At 36.4% G+C, this 24,021-nt stretch overlaps 2 protein-coding genes across 7 annotated transcripts in view; both read right to left on the bottom strand.

Moving 5' to 3' along the window:
* atp1b3b (ATPase Na+/K+ transporting subunit beta 3b) overlaps nt 1-19,761 on the bottom strand; it is a 34,636-nt gene extending 14,875 nt beyond the window's left edge. The window contains exons 1-2 of the mRNA XM_051862177.1: nt 19,429-19,761; nt 1,072-1,200 (exon numbers count right to left, since the gene is read on the bottom strand). Of these exons, the coding sequence (XP_051718137.1) occupies nt 1,072-1,200; nt 19,429-19,534 (235 nt within the window). The 5' untranslated portion in view covers nt 19,535-19,761. The remainder of the gene's footprint in view (nt 1-1,071; nt 1,201-19,428) is intronic.
* Nucleotides 19,762-21,858: 2,097 nt separating this feature from the next.
* tfdp2 (transcription factor Dp-2) overlaps nt 21,859-24,021 on the bottom strand; it is a 55,266-nt gene continuing 53,103 nt past the window's right edge. For 5 of the 6 annotated variants that reach the window (XM_051862142.1, XM_051862143.1, XM_051862144.1 and 2 more), the window contains 2 exons: nt 22,851-22,890; nt 21,859-22,770 (listed from right to left, as the gene is read on the bottom strand). In XM_051862142.1, coding sequence (XP_051718102.1) covers nt 22,653-22,770; nt 22,851-22,890 — 158 coding nt within the window. In that variant the 3' untranslated portion in view covers nt 21,859-22,652. The remainder of the gene's footprint in view (nt 22,771-22,850; nt 22,891-24,021) is intronic. The other variant, XR_007925108.1, reaches the window with a different exon arrangement.

Raw genomic sequence — 24,021 nt, forward strand, 5'->3', positions numbered from 1 at the left:
GCAGACTAACGAGTTTTGTCACTGAATGGCTTTTCTGAGGTAAATGCAATGTTACATGACAAGCAATTTCTGCTATCTTTCTGCAGTTGTTCTGTATCTTTCAACATACCTTATGATGTTCATTTATGTTTACTTCGCGCTGAAACTAGTAGTAAAGTGGAAGAGATGACCAGTTCACTTGCCGCTTGAACTGACGTGATACAGCGATCTGTCATGCCACATTAAAGAGCCAAAACGGTATTTATTGTTTGAATTTTGTAATAAAATAGACAGAATTTGAAATCTGAGACTTTGTTTAAAGGGATAGTTCACCCAAAAATGAAAACTATCCCATGATTTACTCACCTTCAAGCCATCCTAGGTGTATATAACTATCTTCTTTCAGACGAGCACAATCTGATATATATTTAAGCATTCTGCGTACGGTCGTCTGCCGGAAGCTAGTTATTTTAATTTATAAAGTTTTAAATATGGATATTTTTCTTACAAAAATGCATTGCTTAGCTTCAGAAGGCCTTTATTAACCCCCTGGAGTCGTATGGATTACTTTTTTTATGGATGGGTGGAGCAAGGATATTTTTAAATGCATCTCAGATTGTGTTCGTCTGAAAGAAGAGGATGCATTGAGGGTGAAGCATTAGGTGAACTATCCCTTTAATATCAAAAGTAACAAAGAAAAAAGCTTATTGTTTAAATGAAAACAGCACAGACTAAAAGATTGATTCTTGGTGTTTAAGAATCAATATTGGTTCATCAAAATGAGAATCGATTAAAATCGAGAAATCAATATACAGCCCTAATGTGCGTTATGTGGATTTTCTGTATGTAAAACATCTAAATGACTCAATTCACTGGACAGCCAAGAAACAAAATTAAATGTACAAAGTGTAAATTAAACATAAAACATTCAATGTGGCATACTACTGTTTGAAAAATGTATTGTTGCATCATGTAGCATTTTGTTAAATTTTAGTTTACAATTTCAATGTATTCATTTACCGCTTTTCATAATACATATTGTTCCAAAGGGGCTTAACAAGGAATAGTACCTTAATATTCTGGGATTGTTACCTGGATTGGCCACTCGGTCCCTGTATCTGGGAGTGTGATCATCCAGAGTCTGTAGCATCACCCACATGGTGAGACTGAACATTCCAGCCAGGAATCCATAGAAGACCAGGTAAAAGAGGAATATAAGAGCTGCAGAGAGAAGATAGACACACTCAGTCATGGCAGAATGGTCACATTTGTTTTTTAAAAAACCTACAAAGTATTGGCAATTTGTTTCCATAACGTTGAAATGTAACGCTACAGAAAAAGCCCATGTGGATCAACTGATGGTTAGTACAAATATAGAACATTTAAGAGTGCATCATCTGGAAAGCATCACGTTTTATTTATGAACGTCTGATAAACGACGTAAAAACAGTGGGTTCACAAACATTCTGAATCATAAACTGCACAAAACATCAGTTACTCTAGCATCCAACCGGAGCTGAGGTATAAGCAGGAAAGAGCCTGTGTGTTTCAGAAGTTCAGAGGTTCACACGTTCATATGGTGGCTTGGGGGTCTGAAACTAGTAGTACAACAGTGTGGATTAAACTAGTTCTGGCGGTTTGCACTTCCATGCAGTGTGACAAGTCAGAACAGAAGGGAGGATGGGGGGGGGAGGTGTAATTGTAAAATGAGGAATGTAACAGCTGAATGCCTTGGAGAAAGGCCAAACATATCTGCTCATTCCCAACAGGTGGAAATGTAAAAAATAATGAATCTGAGAGAATCATGTAAAGGGTGATTGACACCAAGAAATGGTCAGGTCATATTTGACCTCAAAAAAGCATAATTTTTGCACAATTATGGATTTTGCCAGTATGGCTTTTTTCACGACAATAGACTGGAGTGGCTGTCTGGACCAGATGTTGGCTCAGCCACTGGTGTGGCTTTGGGGTGGAAATATTTGCTAAATATGCATTATAAATATTATACAATACATAAAATGTAATGAATTATGATTTATTTACAATTTAAAAAGAGATTACTGGACACTAAAAACAATTCACAATTCAAGTGATATAGCTGCAAGCAGCAATTATCGGGGTCCAAGCACATGCATAAAAAGGTATAATGTTTTAATTAGTAAGCCTGTAACCATCTCAATCATAGATGGAAAAGACCATTTACAGCCAATAGAGGCAATTTACCATATAAAATACGTATGGTTTATAAAGCTTTATACCAGTTAGAGGTAGGACTAGTTTGCCAAAGTTGCCAAAAAGTTTGAAATGATCTCCAATATTTAACAAACGATTCGATGGACAGCAGTGGTCCTAGAGGCAAAGTTGCTCAGAATGAGGAATTCTACCATGTGGTATAATGTTGTGAGCATGTGCGGAAAAAAACAAAAACAAAAACAAACAAAAAAAAAAAAAAAAGTGCATGATACACGATCCTTTACGCACGTGAAAAAAGCAAAGGCACCCCCCAGTGGCCAATATCTTTTGAATTTCTCACAGGCCTCTAGGGCCGTGAGTCAAACATGCCCGGCGAGTTTTGTTCCGATCGGCCTCCATTAACCTTGTCTGATAGCTGCTCAAAAGTCATTGGCCGCTGCTGGCCATGTTTTTCAAGATAGGCGGATGCCCACAAAGGCAGTCTTGGCACCATGGACAAAGACACCATGTCAATTTTCAAGTCAATCAGACTTTGGGTTGCGTAGTTATAGCCATTTTATTTATTTTAAGTTTTTATTATTTATATTAAGTTTTTCCAACGAGATAAGACATTTGAGCCTAATGGTTTAGGAGTTATGAGCAATTTCGTACTTTTGACTGCTGTAGCGCCCCCCTCAGGCCGATCGGGGTGAGCCTTGGTGACGTTGTAGACTGTGTGAGTACTACCAGCTCTCAAAGTTTCAAGTCTCTACGACTTACGGTTTGGTATGCCCGATCACTTTTAGGGGAGAATGCTGATACTTGGAAATTTTAACAATTACAACAGAGATTCAGCGCTATATACTTGAACCAATCTCGATTCAAACACCCACACAATCTTATTCCTAAATGACAACAATTCGGCTCTGTCTATTAAGCCTTTGACAAGTACGATCACAGCGGACATTCAGATTTGTGTTGGTGCTGCCGCTGATCCAAAGATAGCAGTTTCAGCAGATAACATCTTTCACAAACAGTCTTTTCAACCAGTATCATTATTTCTGTATTACAATATTTCAAACTATCACAGAAGTACTTGGATAAATGTTTATAGTTCAGATATGAACACTGATTCTATGTTATTGATCAAAATAAGGTAAAATCACCTTTTGAAAGTAACTTGACGCTTCAAATAAAAACTGTATCAATTACATCGTTACACCAGTAGCTGGTGACAAGTGACTGTTAAAAATTTATTTGTCATTGAATCATTCATTTAACAGATTTGTTCAAAAAATTAATTCATGCAGTTATGATACAAGTAAAGTCTTTGAATAAGTCATTGGAACCATTTTTTTTTCAATTCAATTTAAATATATTTTTAGATAGACTGCAATTAACATTGTCAGAACCAAGCAAATTATATGTTATATCAGTGTTTCAACCGCTGAAAGACAATGAAACAGTTTGTAAACACTGCGTCATGTAGCATTTACCTCAGAAATGCTATTCAGTGTCCACAGCTTGTTAGTTTGCTTGAGAAATAAACTCTCTTGCTACATTTAAGCACTATATTAGCCTATATATTGATTATATTTTACTTAACCTGTCTTTATTATTTAATGTATATGTTTAATGTATGTTTAAATAAATCTGTCATTAAAACAAGTTATGACGGCCAATGAGTAAATGAATATATTTTAACATCAAATTGGAGTAGAAACAGATTTAGAAGCTAATGCAAAAACTGCCTTATATGCAATTTACATGTTCGCATAAAATTATGTGAGTGTTGATTATTATATCTAAATAAAACAAATAACAATTAAATATTAAATTAAGTTGCTAATTGTAATCTTTAATATTATAGTAATGTGCAAAAAAGTGCTCCCTGTAGTTTACAGCATTAGCAGAGAAAGATTTTTATCCTTAAGAAAATTTATTATAATTGAATTTATTTATAGACAGACACAATGTTCAGTAAACCACTGATTAATAAAAAAAAACAAAACAAAAAAAAACCAATTTTGTTTAGTTTTCTCCCACCTGCTGTACTGAATCTGTACTGAACCGTGACTTCAATACCGTCATTTTTGTGTACCGTTACACCCCTACAATCTCTATTTAAAAAAAAAAAAAAAAAAAAAACACGATTCTCAATTTATCCAGAATTGTGCAGCACTTATGAGTTCAAGAAGTGAATTGTTGCACACCTACTAATTGCTTTGATGCAAAAAAGTCTGTATAATTATTTTAATGAGAACCATGATGTGCAGAAACAAGTAGAAGCAGTAAAATTTGAAAGAGCTACAATAAATATAATTAAAATTACATTTTATTTTGCATTAAAATAGTCTAATATCTCTGAAAACATGGGAGTGATATTAAAGAATGTCATGAAACGTTGCTCTTTTAAATCTGGGATGACATTTAATTTTTGTGAAATTCGCCAAGATATTAAAACAGATTTGACTGAATGGATTGTTGAATTATTGAAAAAGTATTTTTTTTTTTTTTTTTTGGCCAGCACTCCATTTGTGACAAATTAAACAACAACTGTAGGGACCTGATGACTCCATCTCTCCCACGTTCAGAGAGAAACATAGAAATGACTAAACTACAGCCTTGAGGGACACAGCAGAGAGACTTCAGAGGCCACTGAAACAAGGATTAAAGACTTAAGAGAAATCAACATGTTCACCTAGATGTTAATGCTAAAAAAGAAGAAAAGAAAAACAGTACACAATTTATATAGACAGGCCAAGACAAAATTATGACTTTTTGTTGCATTTTCTGGGCTGATTTTTTCAAGGAAAATCTGCATAATCCTGCTAAATGGATTTAAACATGTTCAAATTTGTTTAATAGAGCTAAACACTTGCTGATAGCATTATTAAATTTGCCAAAATCTATAATAAAATGTACACAACGAGTCAGAGGATCCGTAGTGTTCTAATCCTGTGGAAATATTTGCAAACTTTTTGCCACATTTTGTGGCTTCAGATTCCATGTGGACATGCATATAGAATTACATAAAAGAAAGAGTTGAAAATGGAAGACAAAAATAAATCACTTGAGAAACATTAAAAAGTGGGACAGACCAGTGTTGTTTTAGTATTACTGAGATACTATTATAATTTATTAATATTCTGAATTAATATTTTTATATTTTCCATTTTCCTTTTAAATAAATTTTTTCCCGTTTTCTGCATTTTTTTGTGCATTTTTGTAAATTTGATTAGTTTTGTTTACCATTTTTAATCATTTTATTTAAATTTTCCTTTAGTTAGTTTAGCACATCAAAAAAAAAAAAAAAAAAAAAAAAAAAAACCCCGAGATGTTTCTTGGCAACTAGTTGAAATAAAATAAATACATTATATTATTCCAATTATTGTTTATTTTACTTGTACTAAATACTATCCTTACAAAAGAGTACTGTGGTGATAGTATGGTACAATATCAATGGTATTTTAATATAAACAACAGTACCGTTTAAATACCATATTTATACACTGTGGTATTTCAAATGTACTCAAAGGCACTTAAAGGAATGCCATGCTTTTACCATGTGAAATGCCCAAAATTCCATAGTGGTGCCCTGTCCAAACGACCCCATGGAAACACTATGGTATTTGTAGGTGTATGTATCGGGGAGGGGCATGGACAGAGAATAACACAATGTCTTAGGTAAGGGAACATAAATACCATTTGAAGGAAAGGAAAGCAATATAAATAGCAAGAGAAAAATGATAAAAGAGGGGAAGAAAAGGACAGTGTGTATAAGAGCATGAGAGAGAGGCTCAGTTTAATTATAGATGCATTTCTTCTTTGCCGATGTCTCTGAGGTAGACTCTTACTATAAATAGCATCTGGGGGAGGACAGTTTAGTGATGGCACAGCACTGGCCTAAGGAGATGAACACACACACACAGCTTCTGCTGCCTGTCATAATATACACGCCAGACATGCAAATGAACAACCTTTTTTATAATTATATATATATATATATATATATATATATATATATATATATATATAAAATATTTATAGACAGGGAAAAAAAAAAAAAAAAAATGCTTCTCTGCTTATTCATATCTGAAAAAATTCTCTCTGCCAAATCAAACCATCAAGCAGAAACATTTCTAAGTCTCTTAAAATATCAGATAATTTGACAGTTTTATGACAGGAAAGGTTAGTTTCCTGTCACACACACACGCACGCACGCACGCGCGCGCGCGCGCGTTTAAACTAGATTTAAAAAAAAAACGATTTTTCTCTTTATTATGGACACTTGTGTCATTAATAAAAAAAAATATAGGATGCTTCAAATACTTGTCAATGAATAGTTCATCCAAAAATGAAAAGTGTGAAATCATTCAATCATTCAAAATATAACAAAAGATCATGAATAAGACCCACCGCAATAAAAACAGCCACTCAGAGATTTTTCAAAATCATTTTAGGCTCCATGAAAGAAAGAAATCAGACAGATTTGGAATGGAATAAGAGGTAAAGGGAAATAAAGACAGAACTGTCATTTTCATTACTCTTATAACAAGCCAACTATAAATGTGCATGAATCCAAACAGAATGCAGAATCTCAAACAGGCTGTTTATTTTGGAAAAGGTGCCAAACAAAACAATACACAATGCAAATTTTGGAACAATGCAAAAAACTGTTTGTCACCTAAACAGACTTCCTCTGTGATAAAACACCTGTACACTGTTACTATATTTTGGCTAGTTTAAGGAATGGGCGTTATAACAGATATTAATTGGCCTTGGCTCTAATTAGATTTCTATTCGCCAGACATCTCACCAACAGACGGCTGGGAAGCTGTATGCTTCTTAACTTCGACGCAATGGCTGAGGAGGAGAAATAAGCACTCGCACTAAAGACAAAGAGAGACGACTCCTCAGTCAGTCAGATGGGATATCAATACGGGAGCAGGAAGACTGAACAGTAGCCGGTCATTGCTGTCAGGAAGCCATTCAGCTCCTCACCACCTCTCAATCTCACTCTTCAATCGAACTTGCTGCATCTCTGTCTATGCTCTCGCTAATGCTCACTGGGTCGATACTGGCACAACCTTCAACAACATATCCACTACTTGTGTGTCTATGAGATTCTGTGGGCAGGATCTAAAATAAACCCAGAAATTCTGAGTTTAAAATCTATACTTTCAGCTAACTAAATAACAAAAATTGATGAAAATGTTTGCATTTTGACTGAATGATCAGCCACAACATTAAAACCACCTGCCTAATATCATGTAGGTCCCCCTCATGCTGCCAAAACAGCTCTGATGCGTCGTGGCATGGACTCCACAAGACCTCTGAACATGTCATGTGGTTTCAGGCACCAAGATATTAGCAGAAGATCCTTTAAATCCTGCAAGTTGTAATGTAGGGCCTCCATGGATTGGACTTGTTTGTTCAGCATATCCCACAGATGCTCAATTAGACTGAGATCTGGGGAATTTGGAGGCCAAGGCAACACCTTGAACTCTTTGTCATGTTCCTCAAACCATTCCTGAACAATTTCTGCAGTGGTAGGGTGCATTATCTTGCTGAAAGAAGCCAATGCCATCAAGAAACACCATTGCCATGAAGGGGTGTACGTTATCTGCCACAATCTTTAGCTAGGCCAGGGGTGTCCAATCCTGGTCCTGGGGGGCCGCTGTTAAGAGTTCAGCTCCAACCCCAATTACACACACCTGAAGCAGCTAATCAAGGTCTTACGAGGGCTGCATCCAAAAACTTGTTGACTCACTGCTTTAAAGGCAATGACTCTGCAGGCAGCGTTTGCGCATGAGGGTACCTCACAAACTGATTTCGGACAGATTTCTGAGGCAGTTAATGATCTACAGCAAAATAGAGTGAGATTCAGTGATAACTAAAATATTTAATTACTACAGTAGTAATTTCTAGCTAGAAACAACATCAGAAGTGGAAAATGTTGGTCAGAAACTTACATTTACACACAAACTGACAAGCAACCGCAACCTTCAGACGCCATCTTTCTTTTTTTTAGCTCAACTGTCACAGAATGGAAAGCACAGGATTGTGTGAGATCAAGGACTGCGAAGGATACATCTATGCTGATGACTTCAAAAATCGATCAGATGAAGGTACTAACTCAGGAAACAGGAAGTGAAGCTAACATTGGATTTGGATGTGCCTTGATGCCTTCCTACCTTGAAATGCGTCCTCCGAAGGCAGAATGTTTAGGTTTTCGGATGCAGCCGAGGCATACTAAAAACTTTGGGGCAGGTGTGTTGAGGCGCGTTGGAAGTAAACTGCAGGACAATGGCCCTTTGGACACCCCGAGGTAGGCAATACATGTCAAAGTAACATCAACATGAATGCCAGTACTCATGGTTTTCCAGCAGAACATTATCCAGAGCCTAACACCTCTGCCAGCCTGCCTTCTTCCCATAATGCATCCTGCTGCCATCTCTTCCCCAGGTAAACAACACACATACACCCAGCCATCCACCTGATCTAAAAGAAAACTTGATTAATTACACCAGGCAACCTTCTTCTATTGCTCCATGGTACAGTTCTGATGTTCACGCTCCCAATTGTTGATGGAGGACGTGGTCATCATGGGCACTCTGACCGGTCTGCGGCTACACAGTGTTCTGACACCTTTCTATCATGGGCAGCATTACGTTTTTCAGCTACAGTAGCTCCTCTGCATGATCAGACCAGACAAGTAACTCTTTTCTTCCAACGTACATCAATGAGCCTTGGGCACACATGACCCTGACGCCGGTTCACTGGTTGTCCTTCCTTGCACCACTTTGGTTGGGACTAACCACTGCACACCAGAATCACCCCAAAAGACCTGTCATTTTGGAGAAGCTCTAACCTAGTCATCTAGTCATCACTATTTGGCCTTTGTCTATTCTAGATCAGTTCAGTGCTTTTGTGGCTGATCAGCATTACCACTAGGGGTGCGAGGAGATCTTGTGCCACAAGATCTCGCAAGATTAAATTGTGATTACATTTTAATTTTGAATTGAGATTTCTCGTCGAGGTGAAAAGCTGATGGAGTGTGAGGGTGAAATTAGCATGCCAACGCTATGTTTACATTACGCCTCCACTGTTTTGCTTTTTATAGAAATAAAAACCATTTAATTCAGTTGGATAACAGTCGCTTCAATCCCATCCAGCTCATCCAACGTGAGCTGCAGCACTGTATGTAGTGCAGCAGGAGTTTACGGATCACATGATGAGAGTAAGTGACGAGATGACTGACAAGACCATGGCGGAGGATACGATGCACAACAGAGCCTATGAGTGTGAAAAATTATTAACTTGTAGAATTCGTGCTCAGCACTGCCGCTCCCCATTCACAGAGTACGTGCGATCACGAAAGTAAACGCGAGCGCGCATTCAAACGCAATTTCAATACCCCGCATTTTGAAAGTGGCTCCCTGATGCATTCAAATATCTCCCAATATGAAAGCCATTTTAGGCTGGGCTGTGTAGTTGTAACCATCTCTTAGCTCTGTATCATGCTTGAAGAAAAATTTGGTCTCTATTTGCACTTTGAATACTGAGAGAGTACTCTGATTATGGTTGCATTGTTTGCACTTAAAAAAAAATATATATATATATATATTTTTATTTATACTGTTTTTATTTCTATGATCAATTTGTGGAAATAAGTTCAGTTAGAAGGTCAAAAGTTCTCATATGAAATCATACAGGAGAGAAGCAAGTTTGTGGCAAAACCTTTTACAATGCAAGAGTATTGTTGTCTTTTACTGCATATGATAATTCATACTCAGAAAGTAGAACTGAAATGACATTCAATACATGATGATTAGTTTACTTTACAAAATGCACCTGCAGACTATTTTACTAGTCATGTACTTCGTCATTGAGGATTTATTAAAAATACTGTGTGAAAATCTTTTTCGTTCTCATGAACTCAATCTCGTGTCTCATCTCGTGAGCTACCCGTCTTGTCACACCCCTAATTACCACTGAAAAAAAAGTCAACCATTTTGTTATTGTCATACAAGTGTTCACAAGAGACACTTATGGCCAACATAAATATACAACATAAATTACAAGTATTTCCATTGTATTGTAGATGTTCTATCGGTGACATAATTTTCCTCTGATGAATTGGAATGATACTGGATAACATTTTTCAATTGTTATAAAATTCCTTGATCAGCAAGCTAAATATATCTTTAAAACTAACTACACAAATATCTAAAAATGTAGGCAAAATTGCCACAAAATCTAGTCAATAGTAATCAACTGTCTGTAATTTGGGGTGGGACTGAAACAGCTTGTCACAGGAAATAAAAGAAAGAGATGGAGGTACGGAGAGAAGAGAAGAGAAGTACAGAATGAATGAATGAATGAATAAGACACAGTTAGACCCACAATGAAATACAGGAGACAATAAAAACCCACAGGACAAGTCTTTATCAGCGGCTCCTCTCAGCTGTTGAGAAACTCAAGCCTCTGAAGAACCAGATACTTGTCCTCCTCCTGTGCCCAGGAATGCTGGGATAAAAATACTTCTTTGCAGCCGGTCAGGGGGGTGAGGGTGTGTGCCGTCACAGCAGGGTGCAGACCGGTGGTGTCGTGGGGGTAATTTAGGGTACCGTACTGAGACTGTGGCTCACAAAGTGAGCACCACCCATAAGCGTCTGTTTTTCTGTAAGTGGATATGCTTGAGCTGCATATTACACCATTAACTATGGCACGGGCCAACGATCAAATAAACCAGCACTGTAAGGAAAAGACAACCTGTGCCCAGATTTAAAAACATTACAGGACAGAAGAGCCTAGTTGAGCTGTGGGATTATATCATGAACTTTTTAGCACTTTTTAGCAAAGATCCATTCACACCTCAGATTTGAAAAAGATTCAAGAAATAGGAGTGTAAATGCTAAGATATATTCATGGAGAAGTAGTCTATTTTTTTGTTTTTCACTTAGGGGTAAAAAGAAGTGTTAGGGTGCGTTCACACTTGTCATGTTTGGTTCGATTAAAACGAACCCTGGTGCGATTGCTCTGTTAGTGCGGTTCATTTGAACATATGTGAACGCTGCCATCCAAACCCTGCTGCACACCAAACAAGCGGACCGAGACCGCTGAAAAGATGGGTCTCGGTCTGCTTCCAAATGAACTCTGGTGCGGTTCGAATGATATATGAACGCAATATGGACCAAAGACATGTAAACAAACCAAAAACAGGAAGATGAGACCCTAAAAAGGACAGAATCATCACTCATCGCTTTTTTCGTCATAGTCGCAGGTTTGCCCATCACAGGCGGAGGGATTCCCGCCCCTGTTTTGAATCCTTTACACATTTTATAAGTGCTTCACGAGTTCCCAGCTGGCCAAAAATATCATCATATGCAGGCTACACACACACACACACACACACACACACACACACACACAAAGCGCATTTATCTCAGCACACAGCATTGTTTTGGATATTCGGTAAGTCCCGTCTCAAAATAGGCAATACATCATAAAATCAGACCAATCAGGTTGTGAACATATCCCTATGCCTTTAGGTTCGGTAATAAAATTGCCAATCTGAACGCTAATCAGACCAGGACTAAATGGTTTTTTTTTTTTCCCTTCTTTGGTCCGGACCAAACGAACCAAACAAAGTGTGAACGCACCCTTAAAAATCCTGATATAAAACAGCAGTGAATAAAGCATGTGGATATGTTTGCACAAGCTCTAAAATTGAGTACTCCAGTCAAGTCACATCACGTTTATTTTTTATTGCATTTTATACAATAGATTTTTGGAAATTTCACTTTAGCAAAAAGTTTTGAACTCCTGAAACAAACTCCAAACTAACTTAATTTTGGCCTGATTTTGTTTGAAATTATGTGCCACCAGTTCTTTGATTTCGCTTGAAGTATATCAGAGCCTTGTGGAAAAGTGGTAATGCAGAGTGTGGGAAAAGCAGTGTTTATATACACTGAACAAAATTATAAACGCAACACTTTTGTTTTTGCCCCCATTTTTCATGAGATGAACTCAAAGATCTAAGACTTTTTCTATGTACACAAAAGGCCTATTTCTCTCAAATATTGTTCACAAATCTGTCTAAATCTGTGTTAGTGAGCACTTCTCCTTTGCCGAGATAATCCATGCACCACACAGGTGTGGCATATCAGGATGCTGATTAGACAGCATGATTATTGCACAGGTGTGCCTTAGGCTGGCCACAATAAAAGGCCACTCTAAAATGTGCAGTTTTATCACACAGCACAATGCCACAGATGTCGCAAGTTTTGAGGGAGCGTGCAATTGACATAGAAAAAGTCTTAGATCTTTGAGTTCAGCTCATGAAAAATGGGGTCAAAAACAAAAGTGTTGCGTTTATCGTTTTGTTCAGTGTATGTATAGGGGTTACCAACTCAGTCACACTGTCAGAATATTTTAATTTAACCCAATAAAAATCTGTTACATACTTCATAGATTTTACTGTTGTTAATATCAGTACATTTTACTGCTGAATATGCATTTGATTAGAATTTCTCATTTTATAGGCCTCCAGAAAGCGATCGGGACAACCCTCCACCCCCTTGGCCCACCTCAAATTTTCATTCTACAATTTATTTTGATAATCCGGCCCTCAAATGAAGCTAATTGATAGCCCTGCAATAGGAAATACATCAACACAAGACATTAAACTGTGCTCAAACCATTTCATAGAAATTTCTCGCACTACCCACCCATCGTCAACCGCATTTCGCCATAAAGCACATTTTACTCCAGCGTACGATCAACAGGGGTAAACGTAGCACAGAGTGGACAGCTTGGCTCTAGAGAAGAGTGGCAGAACACCCAGTGATGGTGAGAGGAAGAGGCGCTGGAGAACAGCTGAGACTCCCAGTGTGACTTTCCTCACTGCCAGAATCCCTCCTCCGGGCGAAACCCAGACAGCTCCATTCCCTCAGGCTAGTGCTAATTCATTCACATGATTATGGTAGTGCCATCAGCTACACTTCTCATTAGTAAAACTGAAAAAAAAAATTTCACATAAAATAATCTGGCCATGAAAGATGAGAGTTCACATTTTCTGAAGTAAACTTAATTAATACTTATATTAGGGATGTCAACAAACCCCTAACCTCTAAAGTGATTAATGACATCAATAACATGATGTCTAAACTTACTGCATTTGAAATGAACCATTTTTTTATTGATGACTCAAGTTCTTCTAAAATGGTACAGTGTAGTAAATGATAAGAAATTGTTGAATACAGTCATTTTTTTTGCACACAAAAACTATTCTCGTCACTTCATAACATTAAGGTTTAACTACTGTAGTCACATGGAGTATTTTAACGATGTCTTTACAACCTTACTGGGCCTTGAAAGTGGTTACGTCTATTTGGGGTTAGAAAGCTCTTGGATTTCATCTTCATTTGTGCTCCGAAGAAGGTCTGAATGAAGGTCTTACGGGTTTGGAACAACATGAGGGTGTGTAATTAATGACTTAATTGAATGATCAACCAACCAATAAAACACAGACCTGCAACACATTCATTATACAGACACATGAATATTACAGCTGCAGTCTGTAAGTTTTGACTCTTTGTCACCATCTCTGTTTGAAACCTGCAATTGCAGCTATTTGCAGAATTATCATCTTTACGTGGGTTGTGCATCGGCATGACTCCTCAGCGCGGATGAATCTAATGTTTTCTGTCAGTCACCACATCGGTGTGGATACTGTACTTCAGAATCACAGATTCTACATCTTGGAAGTATGACCAAAATAAGAATTTTCACCGGAAAATGTCATCTGAACAAGTAAGTAACATGTCTGCCATTTTTGTTCTGACCAACTGAAAACAAAAAAAAAAAAAAAAGTATTAGGCCTACAGTAAATCGCGCTGCCAATGGTGATTAAATCTAACGATCGCTTAGCTCGGATCACGTCAAACCGTGCAAATTATTATTATTGTTATACTTTGCTCTCAAATTGTTAATGTTAACAACATCAGCATTGTGTGACTGTGTATTTAGTGTGTATTAGCATTACCTGCAGATTTCAATTTCTGTAGCCACTCCACAGTCCGAAGTCTTTTGCTTTTGACTACGGGTTAATCTCCAGTTGTCACTGATGATTGTCATTTGGACCTTTCTGGATTACAATCCAGCTCCAATAATTAGCCTGCATCTGTGCAGCGTCTCTCTACTAGCAATGAAGCTGTGAGTTTCATTACTTCGAAAACAGCGACGTCACCACCTCCTTGCAAAGTAATATAATGTAGCGAATTCAGTATTTAGCGATTTTATCAATTTTTATATACATTTTTTATATTGTTAAATCATTTTTGATCAGATTTTTGGTGCATCACTAATAAAAATTCTTCAAAAATGGTCCTTTCTTGTTCCATGTACAAAATAAGACAATAAAGTACATTTGAGTGGTTTTCATTTTTAGCGAACTACTCCTTTAACTTGGCTCATGAAGGGTGAAATGGCTCATGAAATGGCCATTTTCCCAATTTAAAATGTGAATGAAAAGCCACTGTTGTGCAGTTCCTCAATTACTACGTTGTGAACCAAACATGCTTGAACACACATACTCAAATTGCATTTCAAGGCCGCGTTAATGGGGCGGACAGGACCAGGAAGTTTCGTTGATGACATGCAGAAAATAGGTCATTGTTGCATATGAAAGCATCACTGCCACATGGTTGGTCTCCTAATGGAGAACAACGTTCTCTTTCATCAGTTTAACCGCATGCGGTAAACATATCCTGAGATCCTACCAGCTCGAGGCTCATCATACCACATCGCCACAAAACCAAGAAGCTGTGAATAGATTAGCGTGATAGCTAACCCAAGCAAGGTCAACAGTAGATTGGGAAGCGTTAATCTGGGCTAATCCAAACGGACATTCATCAGGGTGCAGATGTCTCGCTGAGCCGGACCTGTCCATTAACTCCAGCCTGATCCTTTTATCTCTTCACTACCCATCCTTCTCTCCATCACTCTATCTCCTTTCCATCCCCTTGGGAAAAGTAAAAGCAGCCCGGGAACCAAAATGATTTCGCGTGTGTACATTTTTTTCAGTTACTTAGTTGTGGACAGGTCGCTTAGGGACCCAAACAGTGCGGACACACTGCAACCGTTGGAAAAGTTTAAAAATAAAATGGTAGACTCATCATTTAATTTGGCCTTAGAGAATCTTTTTGGGATGCTCCCTCTCTCATGGACTCAGTTAATAGACTATGGAAAATTATGGAATATGGAACTATAGAATAAACTTATGGAATTTTTTCTTTTGTCAAATCAACTTAGATAATTAATGTAGTTCAGATAACATAATATTCTGAGTTTCTTTTGATTAAACCAATCGCCTTTATTGTATTAATTTTTAATTTCAGTGAACTCAAAATTAAGGCAACCAGGTAACTTACTTTTTTTTAAGTTAAACCAACAATTCATATACACACATACACATATATACATATATGAAGACTTCAGATGAAAAAGCCTCTAAGTGCCATCTGATTTTTTTTTATAAAATGAGCATTTTTATCAAGCTCGTATGTTTATGCTCAATTATTTCACTTTAATGGCAATGAAAATGACCTATTAATTGCCATTAAAGTGAAATTACTGAACCTAAACATACGAGCTTGATAAAAATGCTCATTTTAGAAGAAAATTTCAGATGGCACTTAGAGGCTTTTGCATCTGAAGTCTTCATATATACATATACATATTGTGAAATATTATTACACTTTAAAATTATGGTTTTCTATTTTAATATACTTTAAAATATAATTTATTTCTGTGATGCAAAGCTGAATTTTCAGCATCATTACTCCAGTCTTCAGTGTCACATGATCCTTCAGAAATCATTCTAATATGCTGATTTGATACTCAGTTATTATCAATGTTGAAAACAGTTGCTTAATATTTTTTTGGAACCTGTGATACTTTTTTCAGGATTCATTGATGAATAAAAGGTTAAAAAGAACAGCATTTATTCAAAATATAAATCTTTTCTAACAATATAAATCTTTACTATCACTTTTTATCAATTTAACACATCCTTGCTGAATAAAAGTATTAATTTCTTTCAAAAAAAAAAAAAAAAAAAAAAAAAAAAAAATATTGACCCCAAACTTTTGAACCCCAAACTTTTTATTACAAAATAAATGCTGATATTTTTTTTAAACTTTTTATTCATCAAAGAATCCTGAAAAAGTATCACAGGTTATAAAATAATATTAAGCAGCACAACTGTTTCCAACATTGATAATAAATCAGCATATTACAATGATTTCTGAAGGATCATGTGACACTGAAGACTGGAGTAATGATGCTGACAATTCAGCTTTGCAGCACAGAAATAAAATATATTTTAAAGTATATTAAAATAGAAAACCATAATTTTGAATTGTAATAATATTTCACAATATTATTGTTTTTTCTGTATTTATTATGAAATAAATGCAGCCTTAATGAGCATAAGAGACTTCGTTCAAAAACATTAAAAATAGTAATGTATATATTATTATATATATATATATATATATATATATATATATATATATATATATATATATATATATATATATATATATATATATATATATATATACATACACACACACACACACACACACACATTATATATATATATATATATATATATATATTTTTTTTATAAAAAAAGTATAATAAATATTATTAAATAGAAAATATTCTATTATTTTAAAATAAATATTAAATAACTGTTAGTGTTAATATTTAATATAAAAACTAAAATTTATTGAATATTTAAATATAATAATATTAAGATATATATATATATATATATATATATATATATATATATATATATATATATATATATATATATTATATTATATTATATTATATAAGTATAATATATAAAGTATAATAATATTATGCATTTATATTTAGATGTATAATTTAAAATGATTATTGTTACACTTATGTTTTAATGTTTTAAAACAATAAAGTAGTATTAAACATTTCACATATAAATTTGATTTTTTTTTTTCTCCATCAAATGCTACGATTTAATTGCAAAGCAGGAAATTATATAGTAATTTCAATTAGACAGGAGCTCCATAAATTCACAAAAAAAGTTCTGAAAAATAATGGCATGCATGAAAAATATTACTAGTTGGTTTGTAATTTAAGTCAGTTTTGCAATTTTGACAAAACTATGTTAGCCATTTCAACCTAGCAGACAATTTCAAAAAGTTAACAAGCAGAATTCACATCCAAATTTCAGAGAAAAACAAACGATTAAATGTGCAAGGCATACAAATGCATGTAAATGATAAAAAAGTAATATATGATCCAATATGTGAACTACAGGCCATCCGTAACCCATCAACCACTCTAGAAACTGACACCAGCATCGGTCGACCGCTAATACAGGCGATTCTTGTGAAAACATGAACACAGGCCTAGAAGAAAAAGCCTAGATAAGCAGAATGACTCAAAGCAATCCCAAGCTCCATTAAAGCAGTGATGAACGGGCCTTTGCACCATGAACAAAGATCTGTCTAACACGTCATATTCCTCACGGCTGGAGATCGTTGTCATTTGAATTAAATTGATTTCTTTCAAGAGGCCTATTGGTACAGGAGCTTGCAGGAGAACCGGTTTGACCTTGAGAGGAAAGGGAGGAAGACGGGGAGGAGGGGCCGAATGCGAGCTCATGCATCACATCAAGGAACACCCATCCCAGTGAAGAAGAGGTACTGCAGAGTTTAGCATTACGTTCGATTGACCGAGGCGCATAACTACAAGGAAATAGTTTCATGCAAATCCGGTTACTAAGCAACTGGGTATTTAAAAAATTGCTCCCCACTCCCCACCAATAATTATGGACACTTTGCAGCTTTAAGGAGAATATACATTCAAACTGCATTGCAAAACAAGCCCAGATAGACTTTCTGTATGAAATACAAGACAGTCCAAATATCTAAATGCTCTCAAACAAGAGAACAGAAAGCATCTTCTCCTCAACCTCCCTCAGTGAACCAATTGTGTCAAGGGATGTGGAAATTTCCTCTCATCCTCTCAAGCCGGGCTGTGAACCACAGCAAAGGTAATTTGCATATCGAATGAATGCAGAGGCTACGTCACCACGGCCGTGAATGATTGACAGCCGAAACATTCCAAGAGAACGTCCGCACTGATACTTCGTCGCCGAATATCGCTGCGACTAATAGCAATATTCCGAATGAAATGTTAGGGTTTTTTTTTGCGATGGTATTCAATTCCCCGCTGTGTTTGTGTTTCTCAAATTTACTAAAATATAAAAGAGACTTTAAATAAACCCGTAGGAGAGGTTCAGCTGAGAGTTCGTTGCCGCCAATCATCAAGTTACGAATAACCGACGCGTATTATATTTAGCGTACAAATTATTATCTCAACGCATCATTTCACATCTAATGTGACAGGCCCGCTGTAGAGAGCACAGTGATGACATTCAGGAAAGCTATTCATAGACCTCGAGCCTCATGTGAAGCTGCAGGATACAAACGCGAAGGAATATGCCATGCTGTTAAATTAAAACCCGATTAATCACGGAAATCCGCGATGTTTGATGACCGCTTCAAGCGGATTCATCATAAATGCTTTGATTTAGCAAGTAATCATGGTAATATTCTTATACTGCAGTAAGTGGAGGGTAGTTTAGACTTAGATTTAAAAAAAATCACATATTTACTAAACGCCCCCTTTAAAGCTTTTTTTTTTTTTTTTTTTTTTTTTTTTAAACAGACTCCGTTTTAGCTGACTTAAGGATTCCTTCTCGTGGAAAATGCGATCGATTACCAGTGCTTTATAGAGCCATCTCGGTTTATGGCTTGTGGGTATGGTCTAAATGACCAGTTTTTAATGGTGGTGATATTATTATATGGCTTGACATTGATGGGTCTCAAGGAAACCCGCAGATCTAATGCTTGATGAATTGCACATGCTACCACATTGTAACGGACTGTAAGGTAAAGAGCCATAAAGCTCAGTTCACTGGGTTAGAAATGTGTTTGAGAAATCCTTATCAATGCAGCAGAGCTTTGCATTAGAAACAATTCAGTCAAGAACCGCAGATGTAGTTCATTTAATTGCAAATTTAGCGTGCCACAAAACCTAAACTACAGGTAGTTTCGTATTTTTGGTGTTTGAACATCAGTTTTAAGGGCGTGCAATTGACACTTGTCAAAAAAAACCAAAAAAAACAAAAACAAAACGATTACTTACCCCAACTGCTTGCGGTGCGCCCGATGAATTCCCCCGTCCGTGGGTTGTAGATAAAATCTTTCCAACTCGACTGTTTCTCGTCAGCTTTCTCCTCTTTGTTGGCCATGGTGTAAACGGGATGAATAAATCAGTTTGAGAACGATGGATGAGGACAAATCAAAAAAAAGCGTTGGTTCGGGCTTGCCTCCTTCGCGTTGTGAAGTAAATGAGGTGTGCAGTCTTTCCACGCGGCTCGAGACTGCAGCAGACCGTCGTTCGGACTCTCCACTAGCAGCGTTTGAAGCGCTGTGACGCATGCGCAGTAGAAGCACACCGCATTTCCAGGAGCCGCATCCAAATGAAGCATGTTCAACATAATTTATACAAGATTTACCGAAACGCCACGTAGTTTGAACAGAAATCTTTATAGGGAGTCCGGGGCTAATTATTACACTTATTTACCTCTGCGACTATTCACAGGTTGGGGTTGAGTCCATTTTTTGTAGGCATCTTGACTCGATATTTCCGCCGGTGTAAGTTGTCACAATAAGAAACTTTGACTTTTGACACAAAACCTTATTGCTACCCAGATGCTCTTGCAAGTGCTCATGATGTTAACCATAATTAAGATAATCGTTTATAATAATATTAATAATAATAAAACAATGTAGTGAGAGTGTCTTTTGAATGGTGTAGCTGCTGGATTGTCTATTTGGCTTCAGAATGTCATCTGATCTCAATTATCCTTTATGGTACACAGTGTTCAAACAGTGACACTGTTCTCATTATTTTGTTTTGAGTTAAATATGGCAACTTTGTACCACAACATAATTAAGTTTCATAAGTTTCAGGATAAAATTCATGAATTGACTCTTCGAACACAAACCTAATGAATGAATCATTATAATTTATCCCTTTATATATCAGTGTTTCTTAAATTTCTTTACTCCCACTCCAGAAATTAGGAGTGGCAATATTAAAATAATTCCAATAACTAACTTTTATTTATTTTTTTTTACTCACAAAAAGCAATTTCTACAGAATAAAATATAAATTTTATATACATTTTAATAATATTTAAATCATTTTAAGCCATCATGCGGCCCCTTAGTGGGTCCCCCCGTTTGAGAAACACTGCTTTATTTATTTTTAGTAAAATCTCTTAGATCACCCTCTTGCCCTACAACTGCTAATTTTGTCTGAACAGCAAAAGCAAACTCATAAAAATATTGATTTCATTTCCAGTTGAAAGGGGCTATATGTAGAATTCAGAAACCCTTGTTATCTGCTACACCAGTGGCCATTAAGTGAACTGTAGCCGGCAACTTGCTGTTCATGCTTGCATTAGTGCACACGAAACCTACAAGACAAGAAACTAAAGGAGATTCAAGACCCCAGTATACTCAAAGCGAAGTTCTTTTTCATTATTCGCTTAGAATAGGGTGACCATATGTGCCATTTTCCCAGGACGCGTCCTGTCCAGGATTTCTAAATTGCCTAAAATGGCTTGAGCCCTTTGCCTCTTTAATCGTGAAAGTGGTCATATCGATGGGTGAGGGGGTAATAAAGGCCTTCTGAAGTGAAGTGATGCGTTTGTGTAAAAAAAAAAAAAAAATCATATTTAACGAGTTATGGAGTAAAATATCTAACTTCCGCCAGACCACTTTCCGGATTCTACTTACAAGCGTAAAACTCTTGCAGTTCAAAAAGCTTACACTACGGCCTACACCTTCCCTATTTAACTTACGGAAAAAGCTTAACTGACGTGACGCCAGTTCCGTTTTTTCCGTAAGTTGAATACGGAAGCCGGTCTGGCGGAAGCTAGATATTTTACTTCATGACTTGTTAAATATGGATTTTTTTTTACACAAACACATCGCTTCACTTCAGAAGGCCTTTATTAACCCTCCGGAGCCGTGTGGAGTACACATTTATGATGGATGGATGTGGATGGAAACACTTTCTTCAGCTCATACTCATTGATCCCACTCACTGCCATTATAAAGCTCGGATGTGTCAGGATATTTATTAATATATCTCCAATTATGTTCATCAGAAAGAAGAAAGTCACCTAGGATGGCTTGAGGGCGAGTAAAGCTTGGCTAATTTTCATTTCAAAGTGAACTAATCCTTTGAGTTTTGTTACACACATTTGCAATAAAAAAAAGTGATTAATATGTGAACATTCGTACATATAGCCCATTTTAGGAGATGTCCGATGCAGATATACTACAGTATTTCAAAAATACTTAAAATCTGTTAAATTGCCATCATAGTACATATTTGTTTTTTTAACCCATAACATGACCCATCACTTAAAAGTTTTTAAATTACATTTGCTGCTGAAATGATTTACATTTATGAATAACAAGGTTTAATAACAACACATTATGGTTTTGTATTCAAGTATTCCATTTTTTTTTTCTAGACCACACCACACCACACCAGAGGTAACCAAAATTATATGTTTATATATGTATACATGTACATACAGTTACATTTGCAAACCAAAATTCATATCAGTTCTGTTGAGTTGGTTTAAAATGCCGACCTGAGTGGATCAGGGCTGTTTCCTTTACATCGGCCGCTCTCAATTCGAACAAAAATATGTTTTTAATCACTCACAACACGACTACATCTCCCAGCATGGAACATTCAAACAGCTTGAGGCAACCGGAACAACAACCATCCATATTTTAATTTCCTTCAACTATTGTGATGAATGACAAGGAATAAACTATACAACACAACAAAATGACACTGAATCAACCTATAAAAAAAAAGAACATTTCTCCATTTTTTTTAATGTAAGGATGTAAATTCCTTTCAATCGGTGAACAGATCAGGACGTTGTTTTCCGATCCCCACGGAGAAGAAAATAAAGTGGAACTAGCCCACTGGACTACGCAGATTCAGTCATATTCAGATATGACCCAAATAAATACATTTTTGGAAAGAATTTGAAAGTCCTCTGGATAGGAAGCAGAGAAAGGAAGTACACTGAGATGACGTGAGGCGTCTGTTAACCTTCACTTAATCGCTCTCCTCTATGACTTGACCTGTGGCTCTCTAGCCTGAAAAGCACCACTGAAGTACAATTAACCGTTTCCCCTGGAGCCAGAGACTCCTGGCGTTTTGTGCCAAACTGGATAAAGGGAAGAAAGAGATTAAAAATATGGTAATATAGAGAGGCAGCTTATTTCCTGTGTAGAGTTCCCCCCCGGCACTGCTCGGGAATCTGACGATCACTCCGGGGAAGAGGGGTTGTCATCATCTTCATCATCGTCGTCCTCTTCCTCGTTGAAGGAGCTGGGCGTCTGTCCGCGAGACTCTGAGGTGTGTGAGGGGGCAGTGCTGCTGTGACTGTGGACAGAGAGAGCTGATGTTATCCATGTGTAACGTAACCCAAGTGAAAGTGGCCTGGATGTGTGTGATCAACATACCTTGTGTGGCTGAGAGGGGTTCTGGAGTTTCTGGCCATGTCTGTTGGGACAGAACCACACGTTTATTTAAACATTAGAAGTCAAGAAGTCACCTGTATTATAAAGACAACACTTGGGCCGACACGTCGGTTTATTTGCACAGAAACAGGAAGGAAGTCTGTGGCTGAAGCATGAAGTGCTGACTGATATGCAAGAGGCAAAATTGATTTGCAAAAAAAAAACATTTAAAAAATAAATAAATAACATATATATATTATTTAGCTGCTTGCACATCATCTTGATTTTGTTCCATATACTTTCCATATCATTTTGGAATTTTATATTCAATATTGTTTTATATTTTTTTTAAAAGATGTTAACTTTTGCTTAGCTGACTGTCTCTGTTTTACACTAAAATGCAATTTCACTTATACAATGATTAGTGCTGTCAAAATGAACGCATGCTATTAATTTTTTTTTTCAGTTTAACAAATTAAAAATATTTAGCGCAATTAATGCATCATCCATTTTTTTTCCCATGGCATTCTTTGGCTAGCGTTACATTATATGATGGCACTACCATTCATTCATGCGCTATTAAACCATTCAAACACAAAAGAATTTAAATCTGTACTGGCGCGAGTCTTTGAACAAACACACAAAGTGCACGCGCAGATTTATTTGGCCAAATAGAACGATGAAATTCTGATGCTTGTAATGTAAGTCCATGAGATCTTTATGACAGTCTTTATTGGTGAGTGTTAATTTTGGACACAGATGGTGCATGTAGCTTCTAACACATCATGCTCTCGGCTCTTCTCTGATCTGAGTGTTTTGTTACTGTCCACATGTGAGATGAGGAAGGGGTGAAAACACAGTGCAGTACTACATTAATGCTTGATTTTGTTTGTCCCTCTATATTGCACTTGAGAGCTGAAGATAGTTGGGAGCAGAATAATCCTTTATACAAAGATGAATACAGTGAAATAAAGTCGCCATTTACAATCATGCAGTTGCACTTCTGCATCAATGAAATGAAAGCAAGAAGAGTTCTTTTAAGATCTACTATAATTTATTTATCTATTCGAACTATATGCTATTATCAAGAACCGTCATGATCAGTGATGGAAATAATGGCGTTATAAATAAACAGCATTACTTTTTTCAGTAAAGAGTAATCAAACAAATTACT

The sequence above is a fragment of the Ctenopharyngodon idella genome, chromosome 15 (assembly GCF_019924925.1).
Source record: "Ctenopharyngodon idella isolate HZGC_01 chromosome 15, HZGC01, whole genome shotgun sequence".
Lineage (NCBI taxonomy): Eukaryota > Metazoa > Chordata > Actinopteri > Cypriniformes > Xenocyprididae > Ctenopharyngodon > Ctenopharyngodon idella.